We start from the raw sequence: 12,865 nt of genomic DNA on the forward strand, positions 1-12,865 counted from the left end.
TAATAATCGTTTTGTAATCGATTTAAGTGAGACCAGCTTCCTCGAGGGTGTGGTGAAAACATCGATTGCAATAACGATGTTTTTGTAGCTCGCCGGCTAGAGCTATCGAAGATTTTTTCAGCAAGCCAAGCAAAATCAGGTAATTAAAATTAGAATAACGTGCTCAAACAGTGTGCTGCCCGTGGAAAAAGTGCCGCTCCGAAAGGGTTCCTCGACGGCGCGCGCTTGCATGTCCGCCACACACGCGAAAAGTGCGTCTGAAGTTGCCCGGAAAAAATCAATAGCCGTAAGCAGAAAACGAATGAAAAAATGGAGGGGGCGCTCCGTCTCCTTGCCTTTGATTTCCTTGGGCTGCGGTCGGCGGCGACTCCTCTTCTGTGACATGACGTGACTAAGTCCACTTTGCCATTACAGCTATAAACAGGCTATTACCCGGAAAGCACATATAAATTCCTGAATAAATCCGCATAAATATTGACAGCCGGATAGTGAATGTAAGTAGCACACATCACATTGGAGTAGCTTGTATTTGGTGGTGGGGATGGGGAAGGGAGGCGGGAAGGGGTTCATCACCACAAACAGATTGGCAACAAATTCGATTTCCGTAATTACAGATACAAGAATGGCGAACAACAACTACGCCGGGTTTAACTACGGCGGCACCCAGTACAACACGGGACAGGTCTCGTACCCGGCGGTAACCAACGCCACCTACGCGAACGCGGCGGCCTACCAAAACGCTGCTGTGGCTGCCGGCCAGGGTGGTTATGCAGCGGCCGGGGGTCCTGGCGGTGGCGCTGGCGCCTCCTCCGGACCGGGGGCGGGCGGTTACGGTGGCTACGGCGGCGGCGGTGACTACCGCAACGCCATTCAGTCGTACGATGCCACCAAGACATTCTACCAGCAGTCGCCGGCCAGCTACAACGCGCCGGGCTCGGCAGCCGCAGTCAGCAAGACCCACTACTCGGCTCCTCCCGTCAAGAACCCGGTTAAGGGCAAGATGGACAAGTCCAACGGCGGGCCGAAACCTCAAAACTCGGCTCCCTCGGGTGGCAACAACTACGGCTACGACACCGCCCTGTATAACGCCGCCAGTATGTACGTGGCCCAGCAGCACCAAGGCGGACCGCAGAAGCCGAACGGCGGGGCTAATAGCTGGTATCAGCGCAAGATGGGGCCCACCATTCCGGGTGCGCCCGCTCTGCGCGGCATGCGGCCCAAGGCCCCGCCACGCCCTCAGCAGCTGCACTACTGCGAGGTGTGCAAGATCTCGTGCGCCGGTCCACAGACCTACCGCGAACATCTGGAGGGCCAAAAGCACAAGAAGCGTGAGGCCTCGCTCAAGATGTCGGCCAGTGCCACCAGCACCACCCAGAACAGGGGAAACAACTACCACTGCGAGCTGTGCGACGTCACCTGCACAGGCACCGATGCGTACGCGGCCCACGTTCGCGGCGCCAAGCATCAGAAGGTGGTGAAGCTGCACCAGAAGCTGGGCAAACCCATTCCCTCGGAGGAGCCAAAGAAAATGGGCAAGATTAACTTTGTGCCAGCCGCTGCTGGGGCAGCCGGCACAGGTGCCACAGGAGCTGCTGCCATCAAGACTGAGGGCGGTGCCAACGAGGGTAATTCACCAGGAGATGATCTGGATGACAATCTAGATGATTCGCTGGGTGAGAACACGGACAACATCAAGCCAGTGGGCGGAGAGTATATCGAAGAGGTCAAGGACGAGGAGGGTAAGATTCTGAGCTTCAACTGCAAGCTCTGCGACTGCAAGTTCAACGACCCCAATGCCAAAGAGATGCACATGAAGGGGCGTCGTCACCGCTTGCAGTACAAACGCAAGGTGCAACCCGATCTGGTGGTTGATTTCAAGCCAACACCTCGCCAGCGTCGCCTGGCCGAGGCTCGGGCTCAGCGGGCAATGATGTCCGGCCATCGCGGTGGCGAGGACCATGATGGCGGCAGCTACTGGGACGAGCAGCGCAATCGTCAGTACAACGAGGAGTATGACTACAACAACTGGATGTCGCGCAGCTTTGGAGGTGAGTGTACACTAGATAAGGTTTGTGATAAATATTGATTCAAAATACACCTCTAAATCCACTTCTGTTTGTTATATTTACGTATTTAATACGTAGTCAAATTATTAAGAACCAAGAACCAGAATATACTTTTGAAATATTAATCTCTAATTCAGATCATGGCCGATATGTATTTTAATATGCATTTCATATTAATTTCTTTGCAGGCGCCCAGCGCTTTGGACGCATGGGTAATGGACCGCCACCGCACTTTGGCATGATGCCCGGCGGCAATGTTCGCCGCCCCGAAAGCACCGATGATCGCCACGCCATTGCGCGTCACGCCGAGATCTATCCCAAGGAAGAGGAGCTGCAGACCATCCAGCGCATCGTCTCGCACACTGAGCGTGCTCTGAAACTGGTCTCGGACGCCCTGGCCGAGCAGCCAAACGAAGCGGGTGCGGCTGCCAAGAAGGATAAGACCGACAAACCGTCGGAGAAGGACGGACGTGATAACCAGATCTTCTCGTTCCACAAGGATGCCGATAACGGCGGCAATGTATTGCGCATTCTCAAGGGAGTGATGCGTGTGGGCTACCTGGCCAAGGGCCTGCTTCTACACGGTGACAATGCCGTCGAGCTGGTTGTGCTCTGTGCGGAGAAGCCAACAGCTGGTCTTTTGCAGCGTGTGGCCAATGTGCTACCCGACAAACTGAAGGAAGTGGCAGGTAAGTCTAGTCCCTGCTCAGCAATATTGTTGAACAACATTTCGGTTGTCCTATTTAAGAGGAACAGAAAACAAAACAAAACTTTTTCCAGAGAAATGGCTTGAGTGACAAATGCGGCAAAAAGCCAAAAAACTGAATTAAGATCTATATATATAAATACAAATACGTACTTGGTTTGGCCAATTTCACGCTGGTGAATTTGGCCAACTGGAAGAGCGGCTTGAACTAGTTAAATATGTATAACGAAAACACTTTGGAGTGCTAAGATGCCAGCAATGGATCCGTTCGCAATTCGCAATTCATTACTCGATCACGTTCGACGGGCAATTTGTGTGGAAAAAGTAAATTAAGTTTAAAAAAAAAAAAGTAAAAAGTACTTAGGACAACTACAACTGTTGAGCCCTGTTGTTGCGGTGGACCTTTTGAGATTGCCACGCCCGCCAAACCGCGCCCAACGCCCCCAGCCAACATAGCCAACTAATAGCGAATAAAAACGTAACGTATTTGCCGTTTTCAGCTTCTCTCTCTGCAGGATAAGTTTCGAGCCTCGAGCCTTAGCCTAGAAGCTCGCGAGAGTCCTAGAGTCTAGAGTGTGTCGTTCAGTGTCGTTATAGCCGTCTGTAGCTAGCTGTAGCTCAGCCCTCAGCCCTCCCAAGGTTGCTCCCTCCCGCTCGGCTGCTGCTGCTCCGCTCTTCTGCTCCACTCCACAAGCACAACCACCACCAGAAACGGATATCGTCACGGTAACAAGCGGGCGGACTGACTCGGACTCGGACACGGATGCGATGCCACAGTCGTCCAGTCTTCAGTCTAGAGAGTGGTGTGGTCTCTCGTGGCCCCAAACTTAACCAACTGCAATTCTCTCGAAGCAAAGGAATATATTTATACAAAGTTTAGCGCTCGTTTCACTCGCTCGCCGTTCTTCGGTTCTTGCACCCTTTTCTCGTCCTGATCAAACTTTGTGTAAATAAAGTCCTTTGACATATGGCCAAGAAGTTGAACAAAACACAACCACACGCCAAGAAGCAATGCGATTGATCCACACACAGACTTTTGGGAAAAAAAATAAAAACAATGCAAATTGCTTGAGCCAAAATTGCAGCGCCGATCTGCGCCGCCTCATCTCTTACTCGAAACCCAAGCAAAAATACTATGTATATCTATACTCTGTAATGTCGTATACATATATATGTGTGTCCAAGCGGCCGAGTTGTGTGTATCAAGCTTGATTGTCAATCGAAAAAATCCAAATAAAATCATGAAAAAAATTGCGATCGAAATTTGAGCAAAAGCTAACGACAAGGCAAGGCAATGGCCAACGTCTCCCGCAAGCAACCCATAAATTTCGCTCAATGTTTTTTAAGCAATTTAAAACTAACAATCAACCACAAAATAGAAAATATATAATCAAGAATCTCAAAATAATAATTTATCAAAAGTAATCCAAATTCAGTAAACTCGGTTCGGGCAGGGGTCAAGCGCGCTCTAAATGGAATTGCAACGAGTCTCTCGTCGAGCTTGCAATTCCGTTTACCGAGACCCAACCAACCGACCGAAATCATCCCGATCCCAGCACGCAAGTCAAACGAATCATAAGCCTCGTCTCCTGTTTGCTGGGAACCGAGGAGCGGATACCTGGATCGTGGGAAGAAACAAACATTAGTCGTGCCAATCCATACGTGCATCAATCAAGTCCATTTGAACCGAATGTTTGCCAATCACTATATGTACTTTTCGGGCCCACACTGGAATTTTTGCTTCACTCACAATGTTTGTCTCTTTACAAGGGACCGTAAATAATGATTATCAATGTTTTCTTTAAACAAAAAAGGATAAAAAAGCGAATTATTTCAAAGCAATGATTGCTTAAATCTGGAAAATAATACTACAAAAATAATGCAATCTTTTTCGCTCAATATTTCTTTCTAAAAAGTTTCTTCGGAAATCTTTTTGCATGATTCTATAAAGCGAAAACAGATGAACGAAAAAATCATTCAAATAAATTATAATAGTTTTTTTGAGCGATTAAATAAATATCAAATATAATAGTAAGCTAAATTGATTAAAATCAATCCAAAATCATTAAACATTGATTTTTATTTTTTCACCTATAATGATTACGGTCCCTGCTCTTTATCCAAGTTTAATTGAATCTAAGAGTCTTTCGATGTTTGCTAAGGGCCGCTAACATTTTCCTCCTTTTCTTTGCTCTCTCGTTTACAGGTGACATTCAGGTCAACTATCGCGTGGAGGTCAACGCCGACGATGCCGCGGTAATTGTCCTGGACGAGTCCGTTTCTGTGAAGATAACCCTTACATCGCCCCTGCTGCGCGACACCAGTCCCGCCGAGGCTTCGGCCAATGACGATGGCGAGGGTGATGTAGAGACCTTGCCTCGTGAGCCCTGCTTGCGTGTAAGTAGTCATTCTCTTGGAACCACCCACTTGGATACCAAAAATGTTATTCCTTGCAGGCTTTAGCCGACTTGCGTCACGCCAAATGGTTCCAGGCCCGGGCCACCGGCCTGCAATCGTGTGTGATGGTTATTCGCATCCTCAGGGATCTGTGCCAGCGCGTTGCCTCCTGGCAGGCGCTGCCCCAGTGGTCGCTGGAACTGCTGGTGGAGAAGGTAATCTCCTCGGCTGGCTTTCCCATCTCTCCCGGCGACTGCATGCGTCGCATTATGGAGGCCTTGTCCTCCGGCTTTCTGATCAATGGCCCGGGACTTTTAGACCCTTGTGAGAAGGACCCGACCGATGCTCTGCTGGAGCTGACCAAACAGGAACGCGAGGATCTTACTGTTTCGGCACAGCTGTTCCTGCGTTACATTGCCTTCCGTCAGATTTACAAGGTGCTCGGCATGGAGCAGCTGCCGGCCATGAAGTATCCCATGCGTCCGTGGCGCATTAATCGCAAACGGCGTAGGTCATCCGGCAAGGCTGGTGGCGCACCCGGCGGCGAGGCCGAGGGCAACGACATGGACGACACCACCGGTTCCGACGAGAAGGTGGCCAAGAAGGACGCTGCCGGGGGAAGTGCCGCTAGCGCCTAGAGCCCGCCCGCCGAAGGCAATAGATTATATATTTACACGTAGTTGGCTATACTAATATTACAATTTCTCTCACGATTAACAATAACTAACTCGTATATCTCCAAGCGAGAGTATTCAGTTCCCATTGTGGCTCATCGATTGCGTGGGCAGGGAGCTAAGCATGTCCAACATGTGGCACTTGGAAGAAGCCCCTATAAACCTATAAACTCTTTAACTTACACAATATTTAACGGATCGATCATTACTTGTATTTTTTTAGCATTAGTGCAAAAACAGAAGGCAATGTATTCCAATTTAGATGTGAACACACATTGGTCCTTACGCGTTTCACACACAAATATAAAAATGTAAAAGAACGAAACAGATTTTAATAAAACGTAATAAACCATAGATATTGATTTATTGGTGATTATTTTAAATGATCAAGAACTATATTTACTCAAGAAAAGACTTATATTATAATTTATAAATAATTGCTCCATTTAGAACTTTTGTTACCAAGAGAGGTTACTACATTTGGTCCAGGACGCTTTGTGGCCTTCGAGACGCGATCCTTGGATTTGTCAAAGTTCATACAAAAGCCATCACTTTGATCCTCCTTAACAACTGCTACTTTCGCTGGGCGTATTGCAGACTTTTGGGGAACCTCAATGTTTTCATCCACATAATTTGTCCACTTGTTCTTGGTTTTCTTTGGAGGATTGGTTTCCTGGCTTTCAATTGAGCAATCCTCCTGATTCGGCTCCTGATGTAAGAGCAGATTTTCCTCTAGAAGTTCCTCTTGTTGTCCACGCTCCAGGTTCATTTGTTGCACCTTGGCCCGGCACTCTGGTCCCGATCCTCGAAAGAACTCTTTAAGCAAATCCTGCTTATGGCGGCATATTTTGCACTCCCATTTGTTGGCCTTCTTTACCAGGTCAACCTTAAAAAAGAATAAAATTATGGCAGAGCCTCGATTGAATTTGTGCATTCCAACAAGAACCTGGTACATTTTGCATTGAATGCATTGTAAAACGCGAATTTGCTGAGACATTTTTAAATTAGGCAGGAAAAACCTCAGATATGTATTAGAGAGACCATAACGCACTCAGGTAAATATACCACAGAACTTGGTTTAAAGGTACTTAAAATGTAGATCAAATACTTATAATATAAATTAAAATAAATATTATTATCACATAAAATTATTTAAAAAATTCTAAATTAAAAAAATTATTAAAATAATAAATTCTAAATGAGTTCTAATCTTTAAAATGAATTTAAATTTTAAATTAATAAGCTTTTGAGAACCACTAGTTCCGGCCAAGAACTGGCCCGGTGAACCAGTCTGCAGTTCCACATGCATGGCCATCCCTGGTGCAAAATATAAACAAACTTGACCGGTGGAACGCTGTCATTGCGATTGCCGCTTTCTAAATATGCGTTTGGTAAGTCATCCCGGTCCAGGTTCATAAAGCACCTTTATCAGCGGAAGTGACTTGACTCTCTTGCAGTATTGTCTCAGCGGGGACTTGGCCAAGCCATGTTACATCATTACCTTCAAGGGCCTGAGGATAATGCTGGACTGCGGGCTGACGGAGCAGACGGTGCTGAACTTCCTGCCGCTGCCCTTCGTCCAGTCCCTGAAATGGTCCAATCTGCCCAACTTCATACCCAGTCGGGACCACGATCCCCAGATGGACGGTGAGCTGAAGGAGTGCTGTGGCCGGGTGTTCGTGGACTCGACACCGGAGTTCAATCTGCCGATGGACAAGATGCTCGACTTCAGCGAGGTGGAAGTGATACTTATCTCGAACTATCTCAATATGCTGGCCCTGCCGTACATCACGGAGAACACGGGGTTCAAGGGCAAGGTCTATGCCACGGAGCCAACGCTGCAGATTGGCCGGTTCTTTCTCGAGGAACTGGTCGACTACATCGAGGTGTCGCCCAAGGCCTGCACGGCGCGTCTGTGGAAGGAGAAGCTCCATCTGCTGCCCAGCCCGCTGAGCGAGGCGTTCCGCGCCAAGAAATGGCGCACCATTTTCAGCCTTAAGGATGTCCAGGGCAGCCTTTCGAAGGTGACTATTATGGGCTACGACGAGAAGCTGGACATTCTGGGAGCGTTTATCGCCACTCCCGTGAGCTCTGGCTACTGCCTGGGTTCCAGCAACTGGGTGCTGAGCACCGCCCACGAGAAGATATGCTATGTAAGCGGCTCATCCACGCTGACCACACATCCGCGGCCCATCAATCAGTCGGCGCTGAAGCATGCCGATGTCCTCATCATGACCGGACTGACGCAGGCGCCCACTGTAAATCCGGACACCAAGCTGGGCGAGCTCTGCATGAATGTGGCGCTGACGATCAGGAACAACGGTTCCGCTCTGATTCCCTGCTATCCCTCGGGTGTGGTCTACGATCTGTTTGAGTGCCTAACCCAGAATCTTGAAAACGCCGGCCTCAACAATGTGCCCATGTTCTTCATATCCCCGGTGGCAGACAGCTCCTTGGCCTATTCAAACATCCTGGCCGAGTGGCTCAGTTCGGCCAAGCAGAACAAGGTGTATCTACCGGACGATCCTTTCCCGCACGCCTTTTACCTGCGAAACAACAAGCTGAAGCATTATAACCATGTCTTCTCGGAGGGATTTAGCAAGGACTTTCGGCAGGTAGGGTGGCAGATATAAGCAGATGATCCAGTCTAGTTATTAATACCATTTTTTCTACAGCCCTGCGTCGTCTTCTGCGGCCACCCGAGCCTGCGCTTCGGCGACGCCGTTCACTTCATAGAAATGTGGGGAAACAATCCCAACAATTCCATCATCTTCACGGAGCCGGATTTTCCTTATCTACAGGTATTGGCCCCGTTCCAGCCGCTGGCCATGAAGGCCTTCTACTGTCCCATCGACACCTCGCTGAATTACCAGCAAGCCAACAAGCTAATCAAGGAGCTCAAGCCGAATGTCCTGGTTATACCCGAGGCCTACACAAAGCCGCATCCCTCGGCGCCGAATCTGTTCATTGAGCAGCCGGACAAGAAGATAATTACGTTCAAATGTGGCGAAATTATACGGTTGCCGCTGAAGCGAAAGCTGGATCGCATTTACTTGACCTCGGAGCTGGCCCAGAAGATATCGCCACGCGAGGTGGCCGCTGGCGTGACTTTCTCCACGCTAACGGGGGTGCTGCAGGTGAAAGACAAGGTGCACTGCATCCAGCCATGTGCAGACAGTGGCACTCAGGACAATTCCAGCTCGAATGGCAGTGCGCCCACCAAGGAGGATGTCTTGAAGAACGTCAAGTACGAGTACGGCAGCATTGATGTGGAAGCTGTAATGAAACGGCTGGCGCAGGATGGCTTCTCCAACATCAAGTTGGACCGCACTGGCGGCGTTATCACACTCAATCTGGTGGCCGAGGATACTGTGATCAAGTTCGAGGACAACGAGACGCACATTATCTGCGGCGGCAAGCCCACAACGCGCCTTAAACTACGGGACACGATCATGAAATGCTTACAGAGTTTTTAAAAACATAAATATATATTCCTTAGACCTAGAAAACAACGTGACTTAAGGCTTAGTTCTTGGAGTCCATTACCGCAGAGCAACGCTGGCAGGTCTCTTGATCTGGATTTAGACTAAAGCGACGACAACGAGGACACAACGAGGTCTGTAAATTAGTAATTGTCAAGCTAACGTCGCTATTATCTGACTCTACGAGACGTACAGCTCCCACTTGGAGCAGCTCGCACAGCTCGGAATTATTGAGGGGCTCGTCCAGAGCCGGATGCAGTTCCTTTAGCAATTTCAGCTGGCTTCCTTTGATGGTCACAGCCAAATGCCAGGTATTGACCTCTCCAGCTTGCTGGTTGATGAGTCTTTTAACATCCAGCGCTGCCTGCACAACCTCCGTGGCCTTTCGGTCCTCCCATTCGGGTTTCGCTTGGACCCTCTGCTCATGAAAAGCCCCGCCAGATATATCGTAATAGCTCCAGCTTTCTTCTACCAGAAAAGGCACAATGGGCCACAGGCTTTTGCACAGCTGTCGGTAGCACTGGGTGAGTGTCTGGCGAATGGCAAGTAGCTCTTGATCATCGCCACAGTACAAACGATCCTTTATGAGATGAACATAGACGGCAGATACCTGATTGGCGATGAAGTTTTGGATGCAGGCCACCACGCGATTGTACTCGTAGGCGTTGTATAGCTTTGCCACCTGAAAATCAACTTGAATAAGAAGAAAATGTAATGTATTGTACACCCCACTAACCTCCAATTCAAACTCCACCAACTGGCTCAGCAAATATCTATTTAGATAGCTTCTATCGCGGAGAAGTTCCCGCTCCTGGCTGGCTTCTTGCTCTCCAATCACACCCTTCAGGTAGCGCAGGGTGCCGCGCACCTTGCTCAGATTCTCGGCTGCCTGCTGCAGTAGCTTATCGCTCACCGTAATGGACATGTGCTGGGTGCCATGGGAGGCCACCCACCAACGCAGAGCATCCGTGCCGTACTTCTTGGTAATCTGCTTCGGTGAGATAACATTGCCCAGAGATTTGGACATCTTGTGGCCCTTCTCGTCCACTGTAAAGCCATGAACAAAGAGCGCCCTTTCAATAGAATTGAATTAATTAGTGTATTATTTATAATACAAATCTTTAAACTTACTTGTAGGGAGCACATCCTCGAGCAGCTATGCTCATGAGCAGTGAGGACTGAAACCAGCCTGTGAATTGGTCATATCCCTCCAGATAAAGATCAGCCACTTTATCCTTCTTTAGCACTGCCGACCAAGTGCTGCCAGAGTCAAACCAAATGTCCAGAATATCACTTCCCTTGATCAGATCTTTGATGTCATAGCCTAGTTCTTGGGCAATATCAGCCGGTACAAGTTCCTCTATCTTCCTAGACCACCAAAAGTCCATGGAACCCTCTTGACGCAACAACTGACAGAGGTGTTCTATTAAAGCAGAACTTATAACCACTTTGCCACTTTCCCTGCTGTAAAAAACGGGTATGGGAACGCCCCACGCCCGCTGCCGGGAAACGCACCAGTAGGGACGCTTTTGCAGCTGCGTGAGCAATGCCTTTTTGCTGGCCTCGGCATTTGTTCGGGGATAGATCTCAACTCGCTCCAGTGCCTCGGCAGCCGGGGTCTTTAGTTTCTCCGTGTTGATGAACCATTGCTCGCTGGCCCGAATGATCACCGGCTGCTTGGTGCGCCAATCTATGGGATACGAATGCTCCAGCTTGGCGGAATGTACCACATCCCTGGCTATGTGCTGTAGGACTAAAGGATTTCCTTGATCCAGTACTGATTGTCCGCTTAGAAAGCTGGGAGCCTCCTTGGTGTAAACACCCTCCTCGTTCACCAAGCACTTGACGGGTATTTTTCTGGCCAAACTGACCAGGAAGTCCTCCGGCCCGTGGGCAGGTGCTGTGTGAACCAAACCCGTGCCCTTGCTATCCTGCACATGGCTGGCTTCGAAGAAGGGCAAGTCTGACTGTTCCTGGTCTATGGGATGCTTGTAGGTAAGCTTGCTTAAGGAGCTGCTATTCAGGGTGTGGATCACCTCGCATTTGAGCTGCGTGTTGGCCTCGAAGTCTGCCATTAGAGCCGAGGCCATGAGATATAGGTCGTCTGGGCTGTGGCCTTGGAGCCTCACCAACACGTACTCCAGAGACTCGTTGTAGCAGATGGCTTGATTGCTCGGCAGTGTCCAGGGAGTTGTGGTCCATACGAGTGCATAAATCTGCTTGGCGTCTACTTCAAGTCCGTCTGGGTTGAGGGCAAATCTGACATAGACCGAGGGACTTGTGTGGCTGGGGTCATATTCCAGTTCCGCCTCCGCCAGTGCTGTTCTAATGGAAGACCGATAGGTACATCTTTAACTCTCCAAGGTGTTACACATGTTACCTGGACGATGGTGACCAGTAGACTGGCTTCAAGTCCCGATAGACCAAACCCCTGTCATAGAGATCGCAGAACATCTGCAGTTGATTGACTACAAATTCTGGCTGGAAGGTCATGTATATATCGTTCTTGCGCCAGTTGGCCAGTATACCCCAGCTGCTGAACTCCTCCTTCTGCGACTGTATGGCCTCCAAGGCAAAGGCGCGGGCTGCAAGAAGCATTTTTAAATGATTTCAAGTGCTGCAAGTCAAGGAATCACTTACACTTTTGCCGGATTTCCAGGGCATTTTGCCCCGGAGCAGCACTCGTGGCCTTCAGCTCGATGGGCAGGCCGTGACAGTCCCAGCCGGGAATGTAGTTGACTTGCTGGCCATGGGCCACTCGCTGTCGCAGCGTCACATCCTTCAGGATCTTGTTGACGGCATGGCCCATGTGCAGTTGGCCATTGGCGTAGGGTGGCCCGTCGTGCAGCACAAAGGTGGGTAGCCTTTTTTCCAGTTCCTGCTGCTGCTCTTGGTATTCATAGGACACTGCAATCTTCCCCTACAAGAAAAACACCACGTCTAAATTGAATATTTCTCAGCTGAGGGTCACCAGAAACCTACCTCCAAGACCAGACGCTCCTGTTCCGCCCGTTTGGCTGCTGTCAGACGGTTGGGAAACTTCGTCCTCGGCAGGTTAATGGTGTCTGTGTACTTTTTTGCATCTTTCCTAGCCGCATTCACACAATATAAGCGATTTCCAATGCGAAAATTGAAAACACGAAGCATTTTGCAGCCGAAGAAGAGGAAGAGAGCAAACGTAACAGCGCCGGCACAGTGTGTGTGGAACGTAAGTGCCGTTTACACTGTGTATGCGGGTGTGGATCGTAAGTACGAATTTACGTAAACATAAAAGAAATTATTTTATTGATATTTTACTTTTACATTTTTACTATAAACAAATTTCTACAATTGTACAATTCTTATAGTTATTTTATATATTTTTGGTTTTAAGTTTCTTATTTTCAGATAAATTTTAGTTTTTATTTTATAAATAATTTCATCCTCCATAAAATATTATTAGTTTTTATTTTATAAAAAATGTTGTAAAAAAAATATTTCTTATATTTTAATTTTAAGTTTTTGTTTTTACATAATTTGGAGTACTATAGGTTTTTATTT

The 12,865-nt window shown here is 48.6% G+C and overlaps 4 protein-coding genes across 6 annotated transcripts; 2 read left to right on the forward strand and 2 right to left on the reverse strand.

Annotated features, from left to right (window-relative positions):
- Positions 1 to 83: 83 nt before the first annotated feature.
- On the forward strand, positions 84 to 6,197 carry Zn72D (Zinc-finger protein 72D). Of its 3 annotated transcripts, none has more exons than XM_017172716.2 (6): positions 84 to 139; positions 415 to 494; positions 615 to 2,048; positions 2,255 to 2,755; positions 4,979 to 5,169; positions 5,229 to 6,197. In XM_017172716.2, exons 3-6 carry the CDS (start codon positions 623 to 625, stop codon positions 5,805 to 5,807), a joined length of 2,697 nt encoding a protein of 898 aa, XP_017028205.1. In that variant the 5' UTR covers positions 84 to 139; positions 415 to 494; positions 615 to 622; the 3' UTR covers positions 5,808 to 6,197. The 3 variants fall into 3 exon arrangements, 2 of the variants coding, with proteins under 2 accessions (XP_017028205.1, XP_017028204.1); XR_001770836.3 differs by lacking the exon at positions 5,229 to 6,197 and adding an exon at positions 3,273 to 3,498 and having other exon boundaries at positions 96 to 286; positions 4,979 to 5,107; XM_017172715.3 differs by having other exon boundaries at positions 99 to 286.
- On the reverse strand, positions 6,195 to 6,909 carry LOC108078721 (MRN complex-interacting protein). Its single transcript, XM_017172718.2, has 2 exons — positions 6,790 to 6,909; positions 6,195 to 6,729 (listed from the first exon to the last, which is right to left on the reverse strand). The coding sequence occupies exons 1-2, from the start codon at positions 6,838 to 6,840 to the stop codon at positions 6,271 to 6,273; spliced, it is 510 nt and encodes a 169-aa protein (XP_017028207.1). The 5' UTR covers positions 6,841 to 6,909; the 3' UTR covers positions 6,195 to 6,270.
- Positions 6,910 to 7,092: 183 nt separating this feature from the next.
- IntS9 (integrator complex subunit 9) lies at positions 7,093 to 9,319 on the forward strand. The gene is made up of 3 exons (XM_017173008.3): positions 7,093 to 7,234; positions 7,301 to 8,458; positions 8,519 to 9,319. Exons 1-3 carry the CDS (start codon positions 7,226 to 7,228, stop codon positions 9,317 to 9,319), a joined length of 1,968 nt encoding a protein of 655 aa, XP_017028497.1. The 5' UTR covers positions 7,093 to 7,225.
- Positions 9,313 to 12,623, reverse strand: IleRS-m (Isoleucyl-tRNA synthetase, mitochondrial). Its single transcript, XM_017173007.3, has 6 exons — positions 12,308 to 12,623; positions 11,966 to 12,245; positions 11,706 to 11,910; positions 10,457 to 11,650; positions 10,062 to 10,398; positions 9,313 to 10,007 (listed from the first exon to the last, which is right to left on the reverse strand). Exons 1-6 carry the CDS (start codon positions 12,470 to 12,472, stop codon positions 9,369 to 9,371), a joined length of 2,820 nt encoding a protein of 939 aa, XP_017028496.1. The 5' UTR covers positions 12,473 to 12,623; the 3' UTR covers positions 9,313 to 9,368.
- Between the last annotated feature and the right edge of the window lie 242 nt (positions 12,624 to 12,865).

Source organism: Drosophila kikkawai, chromosome 3L (assembly GCF_030179895.1).
Source record: "Drosophila kikkawai strain 14028-0561.14 chromosome 3L, DkikHiC1v2, whole genome shotgun sequence".
Classification (NCBI taxonomy): domain Eukaryota; kingdom Metazoa; phylum Arthropoda; class Insecta; order Diptera; family Drosophilidae; genus Drosophila; species Drosophila kikkawai.

Bases quoted from the DNA above. Each gene is read 5' to 3' on its own strand.
- LOC108078721 (XM_017172718.2), bottom strand. From the start codon at position 6,840: ATGTCTCAGCAAATTCGCGTTTTACAATGCATTCAATGCAAAATGTAC. The intron at 6,730-6,789 runs GTTCTTGTTGGA...TTCTTTTTTAAG, and splicing joins TTCAATGCAAAATGTACCAG to GTTGACCTGGTAAAGAAGGC.
- IntS9 (XM_017173008.3), top strand. The intron at 8,459-8,518 runs GTAGGGTGGCAG...TTTTTTCTACAG, and splicing joins TTAGCAAGGACTTTCGGCAG to CCCTGCGTCGTCTTCTGCGG.
- IleRS-m (XM_017173007.3), bottom strand. From the start codon at position 12,472: ATGCTTCGTGTTTTCAATTTTCGCATTGGAAATCGCTTATATTGTGTG. The intron at 12,246-12,307 runs GTAGGTTTCTGG...TTTTTCTTGTAG, and splicing joins AGGAGCGTCTGGTCTTGGAG to GGGAAGATTGCAGTGTCCTA. The intron at 10,008-10,061 runs GTTAGTGGGGTG...GTTGATTTTCAG, and splicing joins TGGTGGAGTTTGAATTGGAG to GTGGCAAAGCTATACAACGC.
- Zn72D (XM_017172716.2), top strand. From the start codon at position 623: ATGGCGAACAACAACTACGCCGGGTTTAACTACGGCGGCACCCAGTAC. The intron at 2,049-2,254 runs GTGAGTGTACAC...ATTTCTTTGCAG, and splicing joins GATGTCGCGCAGCTTTGGAG to GCGCCCAGCGCTTTGGACGC. The intron at 5,170-5,228 runs GTAAGTAGTCAT...TATTCCTTGCAG, and splicing joins CTCGTGAGCCCTGCTTGCGT to GCTTTAGCCGACTTGCGTCA.